At 41.3% G+C, this 23,229-nt stretch overlaps 2 protein-coding genes and 1 long non-coding RNA gene across 6 annotated transcripts in view; 1 reads left to right on the top strand and 2 right to left on the bottom strand.

Annotated features, from left to right (window-relative positions):
- Positions 1–5,520: 5,520 nt before the first annotated feature.
- On the bottom strand, positions 5,521–11,422 carry LOC125686796 (uncharacterized). Its single transcript, XR_007373902.1, has 3 exons — positions 11,197–11,422; positions 8,018–8,098; positions 5,521–7,101 (listed from the first exon to the last, which is right to left on the bottom strand). It is a non-coding gene; the product is annotated as an uncharacterized LOC125686796 (long non-coding RNA).
- Positions 11,423–11,753: 331 nt separating this feature from the next.
- Positions 11,754–23,229, top strand: part of CDC20B (cell division cycle 20B) — a 37,863-nt gene continuing 26,387 nt past the window's right edge. For 2 of the 3 annotated variants that reach the window (XM_048931798.1, XM_048931797.1), the window contains exons 1-2: positions 11,754–11,824; positions 12,067–12,137. In XM_048931798.1, coding sequence (XP_048787755.1) covers positions 12,075–12,137 — 63 coding nt within the window. In that variant the 5' untranslated portion in view covers positions 11,754–11,824; positions 12,067–12,074. Of the gene's footprint in view, positions 11,825–12,066; positions 12,138–21,839; positions 21,973–23,229 lie in introns of those variants that run through there. The other variant, XM_048931799.1, reaches the window with a different exon arrangement.
- Positions 17,810–21,845, bottom strand: GPX8 (glutathione peroxidase 8 (putative)). 2 transcript variants are annotated; one of them, XM_048931802.1, is made up of 3 exons: positions 21,606–21,838; positions 20,748–21,009; positions 17,810–18,544 (listed from the first exon to the last, which is right to left on the bottom strand). In XM_048931802.1, the coding sequence occupies exons 1-3, from the start codon at positions 21,810–21,812 to the stop codon at positions 18,381–18,383; spliced, it is 633 nt and encodes a 210-aa protein (XP_048787759.1). In that variant the 5' UTR covers positions 21,813–21,838; the 3' UTR covers positions 17,810–18,380. The 2 variants fall into 2 exon arrangements, with proteins under 2 accessions (XP_048787759.1, XP_048787760.1); XM_048931803.1 differs by lacking the exon at positions 20,748–21,009 and having other exon boundaries at positions 18,364–18,544; positions 21,606–21,845.

Below are 23,229 nucleotides of genomic sequence, written 5' to 3'. Positions count from 1 at the left end.
CTTAGTGGATGAGAGTAAGGCTGTCAATGTGGTTTACCTGGAGTTCAGTAAGGCCTTCAACACTGTCCCCCACAGCATTCTCATGGAGAAGCTGGCTGGTTTGGATGGGCGTACGCTCCGCTGGGTGATGACCAGATCCAAAGAGCTGTGGCCAACAGAGCTAAATCCAGCTGGTGGCCGGTCACGAGTGCTGTCCCCCAGGGCTTGGTACTGGGGCAGCTTCTATTTGACATCTTTATTAATCTTGATGAGGGGATTGAGTGCACCCTCAGTAAGTTTGCAGATGACTCCTAGTTGGGGGGCAGTGTTGATCTTTCTGAGGGGAGAAGGGCACTACAGAGGGACCTGGACAGACTGGATTGATGGGCCAAGGTTAACTGTATGTATTTCAACGGGGCCAAGTGTTGGGTCCTGCATTTTGGTCACAGCAACCCCAGGCAACCCTACAGGCCTGGGGAAGAGTGGCTGGAAAGGTGCCTGATGGAAAGGGACCTTGGTGTATTGATGGACAGTTGGCTGAGTATGAGCCAGCAGTGTGCCCAGGTGGCCAAGAAGGCCCATGGCATCCTGGCTTGTATCAGGAATGGTGAGGTGAGCAGGACTAGGGAAGTCATCCTGCCCCTGTACTTGGTGCTGGTGAGGTCTCACCTCGAGTACTGTGTTCAGTTTTGGGCACCTCAGTACGCTGTACACAGTACACAGTGTACACAGTACACAGGACACTGAGGTGCTGGAGCAAGGCCGAAGAAGGGCAACAAGGCTTGTGAAGGGCTTGGAGAACATGGCCTACGAGGGGAGATTGAAGGAACTGGGGCTGTTTAGTCTGGGGAAAAGGAGGCTGAAGGGAGACCTTATTGCTCCCTTCCAGTACCTGGAAGGTGATTGCAGTGAGAGCAGGGGTGGTCTCTTCTCACTGGTGACAGGTGACGGGACGAGGGGAAGTGGCCTCAAGTTGTGGCACGGGAGGTTTAGGCTGGATATGAGGAAAACTTCTTTACAGGAAGGATTGTTAAGCACTGGCATAGGCTCCCCAGAGGTGTGGTTGAGTCACCATCCTGGATGCATTTAAAAACCATTTGGATGTGGTGCTCAGGAACATGATTGTGGAGGGTTGTTAGAGTTAGGACAGTATGGTTAGGTCCATGGTTGTACTCGATGATCTTTAAGGTCTTATCCAACCTGAGTGATTCTGTGATTAACATGCTCAAAAGTTTCTTGTGATTGCTTTCACTCATAGTGCTCTGTGTTAGAGGTGTCCTGGTATGATGATCCAAAAGTAACATAGAATGGCCACATATGTTGTTTGTTGTTTTTGTTTTCATTCATTTTGTTTTCATTAACTGGACTGTTAATTGGCTAATGAGACTGAATCAATTCCCACTGCCACTCTGAGGAGCATCGTCAGACACAGACACCTTTGGCATGTAACACCACAGGGTTATAATGATAAACCATAAACAGTTACATTGCTATAGAGTTACCCTTTAAACTCACCCTTAAAATGTAAAGGTGCTATTTTAAAGTATCCATTCACTGCCATGCATGAACCCCATTAATAGATGCCAAGCGTCTGACACAGTAAAATGCAGCTGCAGAACTGCTTTCCTCAGCTCTGACATGGAAGGACTGCTGAGCTCTGTATCTTCTAGCAGGCATGGGATCAAAAGGGGTGGAGCTTGGACCCTCTACATGCTCCCACTGTGGAGCCATTCCATCAGGTCCTGAGAAAGGTATGTCTCCACCACCACCAGCACAGCTTTGCACATGCTGGGAAACCCCACAACTCAGTAGATCTGCCTCTGTGCTCTGTGTGGGGCAAGCTGTGTGCCCCAAAGCATGGGGCAAAGCTATTTAAGCTTCTGGTCTTCTGAATTACATAATAAGCCTTGTGCTGGGACTTAGAAAAAAAAGGTTGAGCTTATGATTATGTAATCAGAAAGATGCTAGCCTAAATAGGTTGTTTATCGTTTTAAGTGCCCAGAAGTGGAAGAGTTATTACAATTTCCACTTCTTTGTGTAGCAGGTGCAATGAAATATTGTAGCCATTGTATGTCTGATTCCTTACCGTTGGATGTTTCCCAAACAATTCACCTCTGAATCTTGGTGACTTTGGGATCTTTCTCTTTTTTTCCCTTTCCTCCCTCCCTCCATTCCTCCCTCCCTCCCTCTCTCCCTCCCTCCATTCCTCCCTCCCTCCCTCCCTTTCTCTCTTTCTTTCTCTCTTTCTCCCCTCCCCTCCCCCACCTTCCCTCCCCTCTCCTTCCCTTTTCCTTCCCCTCCCCTCCCCTCCCCTCCCCTCCCCTCCCCTCCCCTCCCCTCCCCTTCCTTTCCCTGCCTTGCCTTGCCTTTTCTTCTTTCAGCCAGCAAATCTTCTACAGCATTTATCTGCACAGAATTTCCATTCAACGTCAGGCTTTTCCTGATTTAGAAAGCTTTTTTTTTTCACCCAAGCTATTGTTTCTCTGTCTGCAATCATTGTTTCTCTCAAAATTCATTTTCCATGCAACAAGGAAACTTCCAGCCTGCTAGTGGAAGATCCACAAGGACAAAACAATCAATGGAAGGAAAGTGTACAACAGATTTAGGTGTTAAGAGGAAAAGAGCATGTATTTTTTGTGCAAACAGTCTGAAAAAAAATGGAGGACTCCATTTTGTCTCTTCTCAACAAGAAAGAAGGTAGTGATCATTTTAGAGAGCTCCTACATTGTGGTGGTGATGGGTGCCTGTGCAGTGCTTTAGGCAGAAAGACGAGGCTTTACTTACCCACATTAATTTAGGAGAACACAGCACCTGGTGGTAAGTTTTAACCTGGTTTATCAAGTCATCAGCTTAAAAATGCATGAAACGGTTCCTGTTGGTCAGAGCTCATATAACTTCAAATTAAACTAAATGGAAAAAAAAAGATTGACAGTACATTTACACGTTATCATCTTCCTCCCTTCTCCAAGTCTGCTTGTCTGCTGGCCTTCTACTGTGTTGATAGTTCAGAAGTGCCCAGAGTCCCAAAACCAGAACTTGTTGTGCTGCATGCTCTGTAAACTTACAGTCTCTGCCTGAAGATAATTTTTGAAAGTTGTGTTGATAGTTCAAAAGTGCTCAGAACACCAAAACCAGAACTTGTTGTGCTGCATGCTCTGTAACCTTGTCTCTGCCATAAGATGCTTTTTGAAAGTGTCTATCCTTCTTGCTTGTTTCTCCTTCTGGTAGAAGACTCAGAATTTCATGGCCAAATATCCCAAATATGTAAAAAAGAAAGGGAACATATTTTAACAGAGCTAACTATATTAAATCTTTTTTTTTTTTTTTTTTTTTCATATTAAATTCTTTATTTTTTTAATCTTTTTTCTTCTTTTTTTTTTCTTTATAGAACTGTAACATGGAGCATAGAACATAGAACACAGAACATAGAATATGGCAAAACATCAGTGCAAGGAGCACTGACCCTGACCAACCTCTCACAGAAGAATTAGAGACATGGATATTTAGAAAGGATTTTCCTGATTTCCCAAAAAGTAGATGAGCAAGTTGTCATTTTCTACACAAATTCTGTAACTCACTTTATCACACTTCTGGCATCCTATGCTAAGTATGAATATTTTGAAAAAAAAAACAACAATGTCTCTCAACTTGGAAACCCCCAAGTTCCTGTTCAATCTCTGAAAGTTCTCTACTATTCTTCCTGGGCTGTTCATATTTCCACAGCCCTTTCAAAGAAATAAAGGAGACTGTTGGCCTGCTCTGTGGCTTTTGAGTCAGGCTTATGCAGCATAGGAAGGCATGAACTTCATAGACACACTTTCAGTTATGCTGATGAAAAAACTTTCTTTGAGCTGGAAGCAATCATAGCAGGCTTTTTTCACTTGTCATTTTGCACACATCCAATTGCTAGTACAGAAGGGGAGATTTGGATGCAAAAATGAGAAACTCAGTGCCTGTGGAATCATGTTCTTCTCGATCACTGGTAAAGGTTTTCTGTGCAGGATTCTTCTTCCGAGTCTTAAGCAGCACAGAGAAAGGGTCAGTGAACAAAATACATATTAGGGGCATCAGATGCTTTTGAAAACTGCCCCATAAGATAACCAGTCACTTTGCTTAAATAAAACACTTCCAAGCACATTCTATTGCAAAGCAAACATACTTGTTTAATCAAAGGGGAAGGAGAATCACAGATAAGAAGGTTTCCAAACACATTTAGATTTCAAATATGTCCTTGGGCATTTTGCATTCTTTTAAAATAGATCAACCTCTTACAGTGGGTTGCTTGTGTGAAAGGTGTTACTGATGCAATTTCAGACATATTTATTGATAAATGTTTTCTGTCATTTTATTCTTGTTTTATCTGATAGCCCCCAACACAGCTCAATTTATGCACACATTAGTACTGTGCTCCTCTGTTTTCGTATGTTATGCAGTTAATTCTGGTGAAATTCACACAGCAATTCCTTTACCTCACTGGGTCTTTGAGTGGACTCAGGAATACAGCATTGCAGAACTGAAGGAAAAACATTCCTCTGAGACAAGCTGTAATGGACTCATATCTGCAGTGAGGGGACAGCATTCCAAACATTGTGGGTAGACGGACGTGACTGTATTTGTACACTGAGCATTTCAGAATGGTTTCAGAAACTCGGAAGGATGAAAGAGCTGAAATATATGAACATCTACAATAAAGTCAGCATCTTGATAGTGAGTTACATTATCTGTGACTGTAGCTACTGACATGATCCAAAGACTGTAGTACTCAAATGAAAAGACAAATAGCTTCAAATACAGTCCAACTCAATTCCCCTAATACTGTTTTCTTGAACTGAAATTAGAGATGGTCTCCATGGTATGCAGATGCCACAGAATTTCAGGAACAATTTTGTAAACAAATTCAAATTGATTTTGGATGGAGAACTGCTTCAATTAAATTGTCTGATCTTTGTGGAACTGTTTTCTTCACAGTCCAGTTGTACTCACAGACAATTTTGAGTTCATGTTTCAATCTGATGAATTTTCAGACAGTTCTTCAGGGAGTACAGCTGCCCAGCACTGAATGGAAGCTCTCCACTCCTTTTCACAGTGGTGGTACTATAGCCCTCAATGAAGCTGAAGTTGTATCCTAAACTGTAAGTACCTTTTCAAAACAAAGCTCCCATGTGGTAATTCTTTTTTTGTTTTTATCGGTGTATCATGATGATGAGAATAACATGCATTTTTTCCTCAGTGCTTTCCTCAATAAGCATCCTGCACTAGGAAGTGCCTAGTAGTAATAATATAAACTGTTAAGCATATACACAGTTATGCTTCCCAAGTACTGTAACGGAGCTACATTCCACATCTTACTGGAAGTCACTGAGTACATGTGAATAACCAAATGGTAAACACAGAATCACAGAATGTCAGGGACTGGAAGGGACCTCAAAAGATCATCCCATCCAATCCCATCCAATCCAATCCAATCCAATCCCTCTGCTGGAGCAGGGACACCTAGATTAGGTCACACAGGATAATGTGCAGGTGGGTTCTGAATTTTTTTTTTTTTTTTTTTTACCAATACCAAGTACTGTGCTACCAATAGAAATGGCTAGAAACGCTTTGGAAAGAAATGCATATTGGTGGCATTTTGGCAGTTGGTTAATCCAGAATCTCTGGATTCCAGGTTGAAATATTATTTAGGTACATATCTAGCAGCTGGCAAGAAACCTAGATGTTCTGTTGTTGGGATGGAATTCAGCCAAGCTAAAAAAACTGCAAGCACAGGATTCTGTTCTGTGAGCCTTAACTAAGACAGTCTTTGCAGCAGTGTCTCACCCAACTGAATTCTTAATGTTACAGAAAAAAAAAAAAGGAGTATACACTGAAGGGAGAAACTTTGCAGAAAGGCTTGAAAAGGTATCACCTAAAAGGATAGCTCTTCATCTGCCAGATGAACAGAGAAAAGGGGTGATTACTATAATGTAATACTGACGAAATTGATTTGTATTGTTTTAGGAAATGAATTGTGTTGTTTTAGGAAAGCTAAAAGCCACATTAAAACCAGCAATCCTGAAACTCAAGAGTATTCTGCATTAAAGGCCAAACACTTTACTAAAATGCAGCCCTCCAAGCATTATCACTTGATAAATGGTGAATCAAGAGAACAGCTTTTCTATATTGTGAGAACAGCATCTCACATAACTTGAACAGATGTAAGCTGAAGGACAGAGGCTTGCATAAATGTAAGCTCAAGAAGAGAGCACAGAGGAGGCTGCAGAGCTTGTTGTCAAATGAAGATAAGAAAGTAGAATAGATGTCCCGCTGTTGAAGATAAAATGGCAAAACAGATGCCTCGGCTCAATGTAACATCAGTGAGAACCAGTTTGGTCTACTCCCCTTAAAAGGTTGGAAATTTACAGCAAGCATGACCTCGTCTTTCATCCCATGACCACCAGAGATGTTATTGCTGCCCATGTCCTTGGAATGAAATGCATATATATTCATTCACTATACCCTTAAATATGTAGTCACTGCTTCTCTTGGTGTAGATGCCTGGTGGGAGCAATCCCCCATGCACCTAGCACTGTAATAAAGGGAATACCTGCTTGACAAAACTCGTTAGTGTGCCAGTTTCTTTGTCAGCTTTCTTAGCTTCAGTGATTTCTTTTTTTTTTTTCCCTTTTTTCTTATTTTATCTTCTGTTTTCAGAACAATTAAAAATCCTGTACACATCTTGCCACAGACTGACAGCTAACACAAATTCCTGCTTGAATTAAAGAGATCTTCATCTGCAGTGTTTGCTGCATGGACTCAGATGTGAATGATCTGAATTGTTTCTTACAAGTTCTCACCTCATTTATATACATTCACAAGTTTCCTTTTTTAGCTTTCCCATTTGTTCTTACAACCTTCCCATCCACCTTTACATGTCAACAGAGTATTTTACAATCACTCCTTAACCGTGCCTGCAGGTGCTTACCCAATCAGAGCTGTGAGCTGCTCCTTTTGCTTCTTCTCTTCTTATAGAGGTATCCTTGGTTCTCATGCTGTTTATCTTGTTTCGCAGCTGCTGCTCTGAATAGTTCTTCTTGTATTCCCACATTATCTACTTACACAGCTTGTGAACTAAGACAGTATTCACTGTTAAATATAACATTGAAAATAACAGAAGTTTAAGTCATTTGTGTGGCACAAACGCACAAAGAACAGAAGAATGTAAAGGTGGTACACCATAGTGCACAGGTATGTTTTTGAGAATCAAATCTGCCCCTTGCAAATGGAAACCATTATCTAAGTCTATTATCAGACCTCAGAGTTTGCTCTGTACCATAAGAACTATTCCTCTAATTTACTCACAGCCCTGACATGTCTGAGTAGACAAGATTGGGATCTTTCTGGAATAGTGGCTGAAAACTAAGGAGAACCACAAATAAACACAGGAAGAAAAATCTTTCAATTCCTCAAGACCACTGTGAGCTTCTCATAAAACAGATACTTCCATTTCAAGCTATCAGGAAGCCACACTTTCCAGAAACTTCTCATCACTTTGCAACTGCTGATGGGAATAAAATTTTCATCAAAATGGGTTAAACAATTTTCCCCTACATATTTCAAAGAGCAAAAGAGAATCTTTATGAATCATATTCAGATTTATCTCTTCAATTTCCAAAAAAGTCACTTCCTTTCTTTCTTGCACAATTGGTTACATCTCTTTTAGTTTCTCCAGTTGGGTATCACAGACAGTAACTACACTCTCTCTGGAAAACCATTTGTATTGCTTTAGACCAGGGCATACCCCGTGTTCACTGTTCTCCTTAGTCAGGAAAGTTTCTCTAGCCTTTGGAAATCTTGTTTTTGTTTCTCTTTTGCTGAAATGGAGACAATCTTTGATCTATTACTTTAAGACAGTTTTCAATTATGAGATCTTGTGACCTTTTTACTTGTTAGAAATAAGTATATTTTAGCATCACCTCTGTCAATAAGCATCCTTATTATTACATACTGAGACACCTGTGCTCCTGTTTCTTCTTGTTCAGTTTGCATGTGATGAACTCACCTTTTCCTGAATGTGGTGCCTCTGCCATGCCTTAATTGTCTGGTGACTTTGTGAAGCTTGCTGTTCATGTTCACATCTCACCTTCAAACGAAAAAAAATGATATTTTATCTCAAAGTATGCTGAAGCTGATAGAACCATAGAACCATCTGAATTGGAAGGGATTCTTAATCCAGTCCAACTCCCCTGCCATGAGAACAGATACCTACAGCTAGGTCAGGTTGTTCAGAGCATGTTCCAGCCTGGCCTTGAAAGTCTCCAGGGACGGGGCACCCACTAGCTTTCTGGGCAACCAGCTTTATTGCCCCACCATCCTTATTGTAACAAACTTTTTTCTTATATTTTCTAAGTCTCTCCTCTTTTAGTCTGAAACCATTTCCTCTTATCGTATCACTGCAGACAATGCTAACGAGTCTGTTGTGTTACTGCATCTTTAGGTATTGAAACTTAGATACTAAAAGACCACTCTCAAGTCTCCCCTGAGCCTTCCTCCGGGCTGAACAGATCCAGCTCTCTCAGCTATCCTCATAGGAGAGATGTTCTATCCCTTTGGTCATTTTTGCTGCACTCCTCTGGACGTGCTCCAACAGATCCGTTTCTCCCGTGTACTGAGGACTCCACATTTGGATGCAGTACTCAAGTCAAGTCTCACAGCACAGAGTAGAGGGGCAGGATGACCTGCATCGCCCTGAAGGCCCTGCTTCTTTTGATGTAGCCCAGAATATGGTTGGCTTTCTGGGCTGAGCTGGCACTTTACTGACTCATGCCCAGCTTCCCATCCACTGGCACCACCAGGTCCTTTATAGCAAGGCTGTGCTCCATCCTTTCATCCCCCAGCTTGTACTGACAGTGGGGGGTTGCCACAATCCAATTGCAAGACTTTGAACTTGGCTTCGGTGAACCAAAACATATTAGCACCATCTGCTGCCAGAAAGACAAATTGCATGGTTTTTACATTCCGATTTTAAGGGAATGTGCTTAACAGTGAGCTAGAATCTGAACAATGCAAACCCACATTTCCTCTATGTAAGTGAAATAACGGAGCAATTGGCTGCATGTGTTCCATAATGTGGAGCTTAAAAGGAGAAAAAGTGAGAGAAAAATCAAGATATTTGATCATTTAATTTCATTTTGAAGAAATTTTAGTGAAGTGCTGGTAGTATTTCAAGTTATGTGCTCACCTGTGGGCAGCTTTTCTAAAACCAAGTTGCACTGTTTATAATTCATTCCCAGTTTGTAAGTGGCAATAGAACTCTCACTTATCACATCATTCCCAAAATATTACGCACTTCAATGAAGAAGTCACCTTTAATGAATGTGGAATTGCTTACACTGTACAAATGTATCCTGAAAGTGTCAGAAAATCAGAATAACTATTATATTCCACAGGAGACTTCTGGTAGTGTTTGTAATTGGTTTCTTGAGAAGATTTTGAGAAGACTTCTTGAGAAGTTACAGAGCAATCTGCAACTATATCAGAGCTCTCTCTCTCCCTCTCTCTTTCTCCCTTTTTTTTTTTCCATAAAATTGGGAACAGAGTCTGACTTGACTCTGACAACTGGACAACAGTTTCATAATAATTATTCTAGATTAAGGATGTTTCAAGTTTTTTTTAAACATTTCCTCCACTGAAGTTTGATTAATTCTAACTCTCATTCACTCAAACAAATGCTTGCTGACTCAAAAAACTTCAGGTTTTTACTGCATTTTGCAGCCATAAAGCTCTCAGATGATAAACCCTTTAGAGCACTGCACTATGAGGCAAATTATTCTCACTTAAAATTGCACTGTTACTGATTTGCTCATCTGAAATATACTTCTCAGTAAGTTTTAGGAAGCTAAAGCTTTGTTAGAGGCCTGGGAAGTGGTCTGGTAAGTAACTGTTGGATGCACTTTGCTTGAGTTTTGCTGATGGATGGGTGACTGTTTCCACGAGCTGGTTCTGCAGCACTTGCCAGTGCTGACTCCAGGCAGTGACTATGCAGAGAAGCACTGGCTGGCAATGTTTGCTTGAGTATTACTTCGGTAAGATGAGTTCATCTTCAGTTAAACGAACACCTGGCAAACAAGTCTTTGTGGCGTAAGTCCTGCTCTCCTTATTGTTTGTTTTACACTGAGTGTTAGAGTGATTCTGAGTGACTCAGCCACTTGATAGTCTGCGTGTCCTTTACTGTCTCCTTACCAGCAGTGAGATGACAAAATGACACCTCTGAAACAGTTTTTCACTCATTTGGTGTAACAGCTCTACAACTTGCTGTCTAAGTTTTGTTGAGAACGGAGCTATTAATAAATATATGTTCTCCACTCTTGCCTTGCTTGTATGATCTCCTCATCCAGACATCATGCTATAGAATTGACAAGGAAAGCGGGATAAGACATGAAGAGATTTTTCAGAGAAAATTTTCCTTTGTCAACTATCACTTTCCCAGTTGGAAAGTGTCTTCTTCTGGGGAAAAGTGAAAACATAAATAAGGGAAATTTGAGTCCATTTCATATGTGGCACTATATTCTTAGTCCTGGAAAATAACATTTTAATGGGACATGGAGACCTGGACCTGTTGGAGTGTATTCAGAGAAGAGTCATAAAAATGATCCAAGGGATGGAACATCTCCATATGAGGACAGGTTGAGATAACTGGGGATGTTCAGCCTGGTTAGAGAAGACTCTGGGGAGTCCTGAGAGTGGCCTTTCAGTATCTAAAGGGGAGCTACAGGAAAGAAGGGGACAGTCCCTTGAGCAGTCATGGTGCTATGGTGATAGGACAAGGGGAAATGGTTTCATACGAAAAGAGGGGAGATTAAGATTGGGTAGAAGAGAAGCTTTTTATAATAATGATGTTGAGGCATGAACAGGTTGCCTGCAGAGGTGGTGGATGCCCCATCCCTGAAGACATTCAAGGCCAGGCTAGGCCAGGCTCTGAGCAACCTGGTGTAGCTGTGTGCCCCTGTTCATTGCAGGGCAGTTGGACTGGATGATCTTTGAAGGTCCCTTCCAATTCAAACGGTTCAATGATTCTGTGATTCTAATGGTAATTCCAAAACTTAGAAGTTAGCATGAGGAAAAATGGGTTTCCTGACAAGCTGTGTGTCCCTCAGCTCTTGCCAGTTGAGAACTCAAGTGGTGTAACTGCACAAGCTGGAGCATGCGACAAAAGCCGACAAAGTACCGCTCAGAACTTACTTTGAACAAAATGCAGAAGAAAAGTGTGCTGGTAACTGCTCTTCTCTCCTGCTATTTCTTGGGATCCGATTAAACACTGCTCCAACAGGATTCCAAGGCCCAGGCTGCCAGCAGCCCTGAGAAGCAGCCCTGCGCGCTGCCCTTCACGCGCCGAGCCCCCCGTCCCGCCGGCACCGCGAGAACGGGACAGGTGCGGGCCTCGCGTCGCCCCCGCCCGGCGTCGGGGTCCTGCATCGCCTGCCTGCCCCGGGCACGGAACGGATCCGGCCCGCCTCGCTACCCGCGGCCGCGGGGGTTCCGCCACGCCGCGCCGCGCTCCTTTGCCGCCGCCGCCGCTCCTTGGCGCCGCCGCGCAGCCCGGGCGCGCCGCGTCCCGCCGGCGGGCAGCGCCGGGCCGGGCCGGGCCGGGCCAGCAGTGGGTTCCCGCCTCGCCGGCCGCGCCCGCGGACACTTAAAGAGCGCCGGCGGCCGGCGGAGGGTGCGAGGAGGCCGGGTGGCATCGCTGCCCCGCGGCCGTCTGCCTACAAGGGCCGTGTCTGGAGCCGGCCTTTCTCACATCTGCCCGCTGTCTGGGCTGTGCCACTGCGGGAGCCCTGCGGTCAGGTCGCTCAAACGGAGGGCTCAGCAGGTCCGCAGGGATGGACTGGGAAGGAGGAAAGTCTGCCGGGGGGTGGGTGAGGGCAGAGGAGTACCGGCTATGGATAACGGCGCCTGGGGTCCCAGCGCTCTGTGAGGATGCGGGGCTGCCGCTGCCCGAGGACTGCACCTGTCTGCATCCAGGAGGGATGGGATGGAGGGATGGCGGGGGAGGAGCTGCTGCCCCTTTGGGAACCACGCATCCACTGAGTGCCGTGCCTCTTTTCTTTCAAGGAAGAGTTATGAGTGTGCTTGGAAAAGCCCTTGAGTGGAGCAGGGAGCAACACCTACAGAAAACGGCTGAGGTAAGGGCAGAACAGATGTTTGCTCTTGGCTGCTTGTGCTGAAGTGCTCCCTTTCTGTATTTCTGGGGGAGAGAAAGGAGGAGGCTCTAGCATGTGATTTTGAGAAACAACTTTTTACTTTCTTGTTAATACTTACACCTTCTTAACTGCAGGATCTGAAATGCTAAATAACACAAACTATGGTAAAGCTGTTGAGGGGAGGACTCAGAACCATCACCAAAGTGCAGGATGCAAGGCACAGGTACCTTGTGTGTGAAGGCACCAATAACAAAACCTGGTGAGACTACGTGATGGAGTGGGCGGCACTGTAACAAACAATGACCACACTGAAAGTGCTGAAGTGGGAGATGAGCAGTGTGGTGTTGCCATCAGCATGCTGAGGATATCACTCCAAAATTGATACTGTACTTAGGTGACACCAGGGGAAAAGCTGTGTTGTGGAAGCAAGCAGAGATGGGGCTCCAAGAGAAGGGGCTGGAGGCAGCTGGTGGCTGAGATGGAGCGGAACGCTGCAGCCTGGCAGTGCGTGTTAGCTGGCTGTTGTCCCAAGGTGCCAACAGCTGCTCACGGCGCTCCAGACTGCCTCGCTCAAGAGCATCGTGGAACAGCAGAGATGGCTCATCCTGTGGAACCAGCACAAGTCTGTTAAACCAGTGCTGTTCTGCAGTTGCTGACAGCAGCACTCAGGCAAGTGAATGTTCTGGTGTATTGTACTGAGAATTCAGGGCCGGTGCAATTTAATTTGAGTGATCTAGGAGCTGTTTTTAAAGAAGCAAGGGAAAAGCTTCGCATTTGTTATTCACTCAATTTGATATAAAACACCTAACTCAGCAGATGTCTTCAGCATTGTTTCAAAGGGCTTTCCATCAACACGAGTGCTGGGGGTAAAGTGTTACCTCCACCCATCCTGTATCTCTGAACTTGAGTCTTGGGGTCTTCAGGCTTTTCTCATAGCTGTAAATGGAGGCACAGTGTGCCTCAACACCTGAAGTTAATTTTTACTATGAAGTAATTAGTGATAATTGTTATTTCAGAATAAGAAAATATACTATCGTGAATTAGACTCCAGGCTCATTTACTGTCAAGCCTGGGATCCTGCAATTACTGGTGTAGTTGCCCATGGACAAAAAGGACAGAAACAAGTGTGTGTAATACGAAGTGGAGATAACATACTGGTGCATGTGAGAATCTGTTAACAATTTTCTGTTCCTTTTTTTGACAGTCTGGGATCTGATTCTTGTCACACTCCACATGGGCTTTGTGTTACTACTGTAATTCAAGTCTTACCGAATCAGAAACTTATATGTGCCATGAAGGCATTTACTGCTTGAATATATATATATATATATATATGTATGCATGTTTACTTTAGAGCACGAATCTCAAAAGAGGAAACAGTGCTGAATTTAGGTAAGCAATAAAATATGCCTTCTAGGCACGTGCATTTCATGACAAATCTCACTCTGCATGGACCCTGTGGTGGGAAGGCAGTGTGCAGTTAGCGGCTGCTGTGCTGAATGGGGCAGCCACTAGCGCACTGCCACCTGCTGCAGGGACAGACTGCCGCTGTGTGGAGGAGGGCACTTTGGTCGGAATTAGAGATCGGATTTCCAGCAGTGTGCGGTGGGGTGGCAGTGTATGTTAGCTGGTTGAAACTCTTAACATCAGCTAACATGCAGTTGCTATCCTGCTCCACATACCTTTAGCATCAAACTGGAGAGCTGCTATTTTTATGTGTAGAATCTTTTGCATCATCTTGATTGATTTTGTTTTGTTTTGTTTTGTTTTTTTTTTAATTTTATATGTATTTTTGGCTCACTTTTGGAATAATATTCCCGTTATCCAGAGAACTGAGAGAACTTTTGACTGATTCAGTCTCTGATTTTCATCTGCACATAGATACCAAGGCAGCAGGAGTTTAGAAATACTTGAAAGAGATAGGCAGTTTGTTCAGTAGCTATTAGTTCAGTTAGTTATTAGTTCAGTAGTAATTTCAAACAACTTTAAACTCTCTGGAAGTTTTCTTAAAGCTGAATAATCACAACTAAAAACTGCATGATTTAAAATTTTTTTTCTTAAATTCTGTTTAGTGATATTTGGCAAATGCAATCAATGTTATTTTAGTTTTATTTTTAATGAATAATTAGAAATTTTCACTAACTACCTGAAGGCTATATCTGAAAAAGTAGTTACCTTTCCATTCTATAGAAAAAAAGAGAAGTCCATTTTAGAGTTTTTCTTCTCCACTTGCTTCATAAAATAACTTAATTTGTGACCATAGATGTCCTAAAAATCTGCATGTAGTCTCATCAGGAAGCACTATTTGAATAGGACATAGTATTATTTCTCAGGAGGATGTGGGCTGGGAGAAAATTGATTCATTGAATCAATTGAATCCTTTTGATTCATGTTACACTGCAAACTTCTATCACACATACTGCCACAGGCAACAAAATACTAAGTTTATCCTCATCTTGGCATTTTACAGAAGGCAAAAAAATCTGTTTATTATAGGAGCACACAAATGAAGCAAGTAATATGCCTTGCAAATCTTCTAAATGAAGATCTGTGAAAAGAAATAGGAGCAATGTTTGTGAAGCTCTGCAGTTAGTGTCCACCTAGCGCTGTGTGTGGTGATTAGGCAGTGTATTGTTAGTTAGCTGCTCTTCATACACCAGCAACTAACTACACTGCCACATTAGCACATCACTGGGTCACTATTGAGACAGGAATGTAAAGACTGTTATTACAAATACCTCATCAGTTCCTTAGCTGGTGTGGAGCCCTATGCCAGCTGAAAGTAGGTGTACTAGGTTATGCAAACTGACGGAATTGATAAAAATATGTTTAACTGTGTTTTACACAATTATGTGGCTAATTAAACTAGCAACGCTGCTTACTTAAGTCAATAACTTAAGTAAAAACTTCAGGTTTGGGTCCCACGTGAATGTTTTCTTATGTCTGTTAGTCTTCGGAACATTCATCAAAATAAGGACAGTAGAACCACAGATGTGGTTTTGGCACTCTGCTTTTTCTTTACTGCTGTAGGTCCTACTTCAGGTGAAGAGGTGTGTGATTCCAGCTCAGGCGAAGCTCACTTAAATGGGAACTGGCAGTAACACAATGGTTATGATTCACTGAAATTTACTTCCTTTGATGAAAAAAATGATTGAAAATGAGCAAAAATGAGTAGGGAAAGAAATATCTGATGAACTGTAGTTAGTGTTGATGTTAGTGAATTCCACACTGAATTGGTGACACTTAGGTGTAAATAAAATAATCTTAAAATCATCTAGTGCACTGAAGTAGGTGACATACAGTAGTATGGCCTCACTTCCTGGAATCTGTGGCTCTGAAAGCAATCCTGCTTGCTCTGAGGGAACATTGTTTGGCCTGAGGAGTAGGACAAAAAGAGACAAAGTATAAGCAGAGAAGAATCATAGAATCATAGAGTGGTTTGGGTTGGAAGGGACCTTTAAGATCATCTAGTTCCAGCCCCCTACTATAGGCAGGGACACCTTGCTCTAGACCAGGTTGCTCACAGCCCCATCCAGCCCAGCCTAGAACGCTTCTGGGAGTCCCCTATTTCTCCTTCTTCACTGTGTAAAGAATCAGGCTCACACTCAAAGGATATTCATTGCAGAGGTACATTTAAAAGTTTTCAACTACAGATGGCAGTTTATTCTATATGTGTATTTTGTCAATAAATGAATGGGAGGAGCTTAATTTCTAAGTTTTTTTTTCTTTATTTCTTTCCCCATCAATCCAAGCATCACAAAAACAGCACTAACACATTCAGGAGTAAAATGTCCAGGCCATCTGTTAATCGTGATCCAGAGGCAAAATGTAGGAACCAGGTAAAAAACAGGAGCAAAAATCACATAACTAGAGAGTTGAGATGATAAAAGGCCAAAACCAGGACGGAAATCCAGATGGCAGTAGGAACAGGAGACAGATCCAAAGCAGGGAAATAAAATAGTTCTGGTTTGATGAGGAACCTGACTGCATAAGAAAAACTGTATATTGCTTTGTAAATTGGAAAGTCATGTTGATAGGAATATTGATCATGCGTAGAGGCTGTTCAGACTGGCAGGAACAACATCCAGCTAAACAAGCTGCCCAGGGCCAGAGTTCAAAATTTGTCTGCGCAATTCTTTGCACACTTGTCATTTTTTTGGCTTTACCATGACAGAGACAGGTAAGGTGATATCATGGGCTATAGTCTGTTCCCTATAGGAAGTGCAATGCCTTTGTCTTTGATTGGAGGAGCGAGCATGAGAAAAGGAGCTGGTCTTACTGACTAAAAAAATTTTGTTTGGGAAGTCATGCTACAATTTCCAATATTACATGAATTAATAGGGAATTGTCCAAACAGTGACAGAGCTGGATTTAAAATATATCCACCCCAGTGTAAATTCTATTGGAAATATGAGCTGTCAGCTAAATGATAAACAGTGGAAGTAAAGAGTATATGTCAGATCTAAGGAGTGAGGGAGGCATAGAATAGGATATTGTAGATGGAATTTAATAAACCTTAACATTTATGGACTGGGCTCTGTTAATCTTCTAAGGGCAGTTTTAGCTGAAGTTGGTGGGATTATTTGAGAATCCAACAGACAGTTTTTTATCTGTTAATAGTGCTTGTAATATAGTATATAGCTTTATAACCATATCTTATATAAACCATAAGTGGATATTTACACAAATATGCTTTCAGGTAATTGTGCTGAATTTTGAACATTATCTATAAATTTGTGCTTGTATAACAGTGTTCTAACTTGCTTCCTATTTATTTGCCTTTTGTAATCTGTGTAAATCTTATAGATAAGGATGCTTTATTTTTACCAAGAATGGTTTTAAGAATGTATTATAGTACTGTTTGAACTGGAAGGGACCTTTAAAGGTCATTTATTCCCACTCCCCTGCAATGAATAGGGACTTCTGCAGCTAAGTCAGGCTGATCAGAGCCTGGTCCAGTCTGACCTTGAATGTCTCCAAGGATGGGATTTCCATCACCTCTCTGGGCATCCTATTCTAGTATCTCACCAACCTTGTTGTAAAAAAAATTATTCTTCTTCTTAGTTCTGAGATGCTGGTTTCTCTCATTTCTGTTCTCTCAGCTCTCCTTTAAGACTTAGACAGCTGGAGCAGGGTCTTTATTCCTCTTTACGGTCTCCATCAATTAATTTACTTAATTCATTCTTTCAGTCAAAACATTTGGCAGTTTGAACTAGAACATTGGAACAGAACTGGAAATGGTTTTGTAGTTACATGCTGGAGTGGGTAAACTGCAAGAAGAGAAGGCATGAATCTTTGTCTCCCTTTTCAGCTTCTGTTTGGAGGCTTATTCTAGTAGGTATTCTGGGTATTCTGGGGAGCATTGTATTGGACAGCTTCAGAAAGCTGTGCTAGCTGATGTCTTTTAGAATGCTGTGCAGTTGATTTGTGTTACTCTTTGAATCCTACTGTAAGCACTCATATGTATATATGCACAAAGGCCCTACCTGGATCCAGGTCAGAAAACTGGAAATCTAGCAAATGAGCTAGTAGCCAAGACCTTATACTGCAGTGCAAATGTATGGAGAAGGCTAAAGAAGACAAAAGTATTGCTGAAAAGGTGAAGTGAATCAAAATACACACAAAGCAGGCAAAGAATTATTTTTGCATCTTTTACTTCTAATAATATTATTTTCTATGTACAGTTTTTTACAACTAAATTGACAGCTTCACAATTCAGACATTTTCATCTGTCAATATTATAAAGCTGGTATGGTCAGCTGCATTTGTCTCTATAAACCCTAATATGATGGCTCTCAGTCCCACATCTTTCAGTCAAACGGTTATGTATAAATGGAATATCAAAACTTATTTTCACTGGCACGTGGAAATTTTTTTTTTTTTTTGTACAAATACTGAGTAATTAATCACCAAACCTCTTCTTTTTAGCTATTTGCCTACTGATAACAATTATAATTAGCTCTTATTAGCAATTTAAAGAACTGTATGAAAACTGAAGGTCCGTTCCTGCAGTGTTCTGATTGCCTTGCCATTTTCAGTAATCTCAGTGGTTCTTAAGGCTGTTGCAGAAGTCATCCCAACATTAATTGACATAGTGTAGCTGAAAATACTAACATCAAAAAGAAAAAAATATCCCCTGATTGTTTTTCTTCTAGCAGCATTTCCCAGGAATGTAGTAAGGTGTTCATCTGTGCCACTGAATGGATTCACAGAGTGAACGGTTTTTCAGAGGTCTTCTCTTTTTTTCATTATGATCTGTCTAATTAACGATGCTATTGCTGGCTTGATACTTTCTATCGACTCTTCAGGTCTCCAGAATTTTACAACTTTACCCTCAGGGCTGACAAGATATTTCCAGAAATTCCAGCGAGGTTCTTTCTTTGAAGAATCTGTAAGAATGGCATAAGATAATTTTAGTGACGCCCTTTCTCTTGTAATTGTTTCATTATCCTGCAGTGATTCTACATATATTCATTTTGAACTATATTAGTAATGTTATGACTGTAAGAGGACTCAGTGATAATGAGTGGGTATGATGGTGTAACAGATTATTCTTTTACGCGATTCTTGCTTCTTTCCTATCTTTTCTATTGCCCTTCTTTCCTTCCCCATCTCCCTGATTAGGATTTATAATAAACTGGTTGGACCAACATTTGAACCATTGTTTCTCATGCCAGGTATACAGATATTAAAAGAACCTCATCTCCCTCCTATAAATTGGAGCAAGACAGATGGAAATTCTGACCCAGCTAGTAACCATATCTTTGCAGACTTGTTTTATCAAGAATCAGTCTTTAGGTGACATAATCCCAACTCTAAGTACTCTTTCAGTAATTATTAATGTATAAGAATATCTTGAGTACAAATGCACAGGGGAGGGAATGATGATGCTACAAATGTTTCACTGGTCCAGCAAAATATCTTGCTGATGCTATGAAAGTAACAAGTAGTTGTGTGAAGGCTCTGACACCATGTTCTACTGCCAGTGAATTCTTTTTTGCATTGAGCTGTTAGTGCTGGAAAAATGCTAGCTAGAAGTCACAGTCAGGAGATGTAGCATGAAGATGTTCAGCCTTCTGAATGTCAAGACAAGCAAATGAAGGACAGTTTCCTCTTTAACTGAAGATGCACAGTAATTTAATATGAAAAAGTGTGATTCAGAAAGGAAAAAGTTGTTATTTCAAAATGTGTGAGCATCAAAGTATCTTTCTCCCTGTATGTTAGAGTACTGAATGTGTGAATATAGCAGACCTGGTTCTGTATTATTATCTGACACTGGGAGTTATTATCTGGGTCCAGTGCCATCCAGCTCTAGCACCTACTTGTCCTTGTCTTCTCTGTAATCAGAAGAGAGGCATCTCCAGAGTGCATTCAGTAATTCCACTAAATCAAGGGGCAATTCATAACAGTAAGGGTTTGCCTGATATATTTAGTGACTTGCCTAAGAGGAGATAGGAAGAAATGCAATTAAGATGACAACAGCAACTACTTAAGAGTCTCCTAAAAGAGGAGGAGCATGACAGTAGTTTTCAGGAATGTATACAGAGAGTACGGGAAAAAGAAATGGGCTTCAGTGGTTTAAGACCTTTCATTTAAATGTTGATACAGTTTTCTGACAAGAGGAGCTGTGAAGAACTGGAATAGAGAGAGAGGTACCTGCATCTCTCATAGGACTACTGTGATTATCTGGAGAAGCACCTGTATCTTGGTAGCTACAGATATTGGCTTGGTATTAGCTTATGTAGCTGTGATCCCGTTTGTGGGCAGGAAGATGCAGTACATATTTGGGCCTCCTCCTTCCTCATTTTCTAGATAAAGAGATGTTAGAGAGAACAGCTATGTTCTAAATATCCTTCTTTTCACAATATCCGTTTTTAGTATTGGTCAAAGATGTGGCCAAAATTCAGGAGAAACAGAGGCTTTGTGAGGTTTTTGGACAACTGAGCAAAATTTCATGTTGCTTGTGAGAGTGTGAGAACCTAAGTCAGCAAGTGCTTTCTGCAACAGTACTGCACAGTGTTTGTGAAAGTGGGATTTACAGGTTGGGTCCTGAAGCTCACAAGACAAATTAATGCATTAGTGGCTATATGTCCTACAGTGTGTAGGTTACAGTACTTACAAGCAAGACATATGAGTCTATGCTAAAGGAGGATTTTCTCATCTGCATGTTTTTATGTTAAATTTTCCAGTAATATTAAGGCATCCTTACTTATATTTTTCTCTGTAAAAAAATAAAATGCTTTCTAACAAAAGTCATGTAATCTGACATAGGATTTTGTAGATGGTTCAGACCTTTGAACCATCTACATCCATCACTGTATGTTTCTATCGAGGTTGGTCACAATAAGATATTTTATTGTCAGTGAGGAGAAATGGATGCATTCAGGGTACAGCTCTTTTCACTCTTCTTTTTTTTTTTTTTTTAATATCCTCATTAAAATGAGATAAGTTGTGTGCACGAAGAATGCCTTTTTTTCTCCATAGACTATGAAGACAAGTAATGTATGCTCAGACTGGGCCTGCTAAACTCCGACTGGAGTTGAAGAAGAATACCAGTAGAAGGTAGCTCAGTGCAGGAAATAAAATAGTTACCTATTAAAAATTTAAAGGCAGGCTCTGCTTCTGATCCCAGGATCTTGATTTTGTGGAAAACAGGGAAGGTTACTCCGTAGTTCCCCTTGGCAAAAGCCTCTATTTCCTGGCTTGAGCCAGGCTCTGATTCTCCGAACTGATTGCAGGGGAAGGCCAGCACAGTGAAGTGGGAGGGACCAAACTCCCTGTGTAGATCTTGCAGAGCGATGTAATTTTTGTCTGTGTGTTGGCAGTAACTCGCCACGTTTACAACCAAAGTTGCCTTTGGAGAAATAAAGTGAGAACACTGAGAAAGAAACCAGAGATGGCATAGAGATTTCATTAAGTCTTAACACGAGATATCCCCCTACTGTTGCAGTGTTGTTTCTGCCTGGGAGCTGGACATAATTTATCTGATCATTATTTCTTTAAGCTGATAAAATAATAGCAGCTGAAGCATTTACTTTGAGATATCCTGCTTTAAACATTCAGTAAATGCATAAACTTAAAGCTTACAGTTTTAAGTAAAAAAACCTGTGTTTTTAGAACAGACATTAAAGCCATATTCTCAGATATACATTTAATATTCGACAGAACATGCTGCCATTCTTAACTAAGATCAAATGCACAAATTCAATTGCAAGACTATATTAATTTATAATGAATAAAACATTTTTTTTCTTTTATTAGTTCTAATAGTTAATTCTGGAAGCAAGCCTAAAAAAAATAAATTTCTCTCTAGCTTATTGCTTATGTAACAGGAATTTAGCACAAAACTCTGCTGTAAGTTCCCACAACAGACTGTCTTGTTCACCTAGAAATGGATGTCTGCTTTCCAATGAAGAATCAAAGAAAATACATAAAGAAGTTGTAACTTACTTTCCCTCTGTACTTCTCCAAGGAAATGATTCTTCCCCGCGAATCCTTGATTTCAAAAGAATAAAAATCTTTAGTTTTAGGTTTAAAAAATCTGAGTTGCAGTAGGCAGAGGACTGCCGTGCAAAAAACCATTGACAAAAAAACAACAAAGACTCTAGCTTTAGGCACTGAATATTTCAGAGGATAGGCGGTTGTGAGAGGCTCCATTTTCGAAAAGATCGGAGCCAACGCAGGCCTGGAATGTGAAGGAGGAGCTGAAACATGAAACTCGCTACTCAGACTAGAAAGGACAAGCTGCTCATTTTGACACAGTTTCAGAAGCAGCCGTTTCACTTCAGGATGCCGCTGCTCGCCTTTAGAGTGCTTGGTAAAGTATGGAAATGCCCCCTGCTAGGAAAAAATAAATAAAAAGCATGTTGCCATCACCTAAGGATGCTGATTGCTCTGTTTGGCCAGCTTTTTGTGGAGCACTGTATCAGCTTGCACACTGCCCTGAGGAATTGCCCTGGATCCTTGTTTTGTGTCTGTAATGCAGCTCTGGCACCCCTTAAGCCCCTCAGGTGTCCCTGGCACAGCTGCTCAGTGAGACAGGCCTGAGTTTGAGCAGTCTGGGGCCAGCTGTGTACGTAAGGCAGGTAGAACTGCCGATAAAACTTTGGGTTTGAGTGTGTCTGTTGCTTTTCAGTGGCTTTGATACCACCTCAACTTCACTTGATTTGTACAATATCATAATGGTATGTTGAATAATTTGTATCATGTTCTCTAAATAGATAAGCTGCATGTTTCTTGAACAGGAGTCTATTGAGAGTTTCATACTGTTCTGTTGGGAGATAATGTTACTATAATTCAGTACCTATGTGGATGTTTCTTGTGTCCTGGGGATATGTGAGGCTTGGAATCAGCCTGGCCATGAGCCTTCAGTGCATGGTGTTTTAACATAAGTGACAATGCCAGCTTTAAAAGCAAATTTGAATGTGCTTGATTTCAGAAATGGAAAATGCAACAGGCAGGATGCTGGTGCTTATGTCTTGAAAGCTTGTAATTTTCACTGAACATTATATCAAAAATATATGCTGAAATATCTAACAATGATTAAGAATCCTATTATACTTGCTGTTCTTCCCTATTGTTCTTGATACTTTCACTCTTTGCTCTAAAATGTTGCTCTAAAACTGTCTGAAAAGCAGAATCTTGTGTTCAGTGTTATCTATGCTCTCACAATCTAAATTTTGGTACATTTTTTAAAATTTGAGTTTCTCTGATGCACTTGTTTAGGAGTTGTCTTTTTGAATGGATTTAAAAGTAAGAAATGTTAATCTGTTATTTGATCTTGTTTCAGTATTCGTAAATATGTTAAGTGCGGTGTTGAAAATAATAACTTGAGCAAGGCATCCTGGTGGTGAGAAAATTCTGAAGTCATAAATGAAATAAATCTTCCTTTGGGCAAAGATAGAAAGCCAGCCTGGTTCCAAACAGCCAACATTTAGTTTTGTCTGAGTGTTTTTATCACAGGAGTGACCAGCCCAGGACCTCAAACTAAATGTCTGAAAGGTCTGGTCTTTCATAGGCCACTATTGTATCCTAGAATGTGAGTGACACAAATTTGGCTTTCTTCTCTTATGCG

The sequence above is a fragment of the Lagopus muta genome, chromosome Z, assembly GCF_023343835.1.
Source record: "Lagopus muta isolate bLagMut1 chromosome Z, bLagMut1 primary, whole genome shotgun sequence".
NCBI classification, from domain to species: Eukaryota; Metazoa; Chordata; class Aves; order Galliformes; family Phasianidae; genus Lagopus; species Lagopus muta.
The sequence above is the reverse complement of the archived record's forward strand: the minus strand, read 5'-3'. Positions and strand labels throughout refer to the sequence as shown.

Excerpts from the sequence above, each read along its gene's own strand:
- GPX8 (XM_048931802.1), bottom strand. The coding sequence starts at position 21,812 with ATGGAGCCTCTCACAACCGCCTATCCTCTGAAATATTCAGTGCCTAAA. Across the intron at positions 21,010-21,605 it reads TGGAGAAGTACAGAGGGAAA|GCAACTTTGGTTGTAAACGT; the intron begins GTAAGTTACAAC and ends ATTTCTCCAAAG. Across the intron at positions 18,545-20,747 it reads TGCCTTTAAATTTTTAATAG|ATTCTTCAAAGAAAGAACCT; the intron begins GTAACTATTTTA and ends CCATTCTTACAG.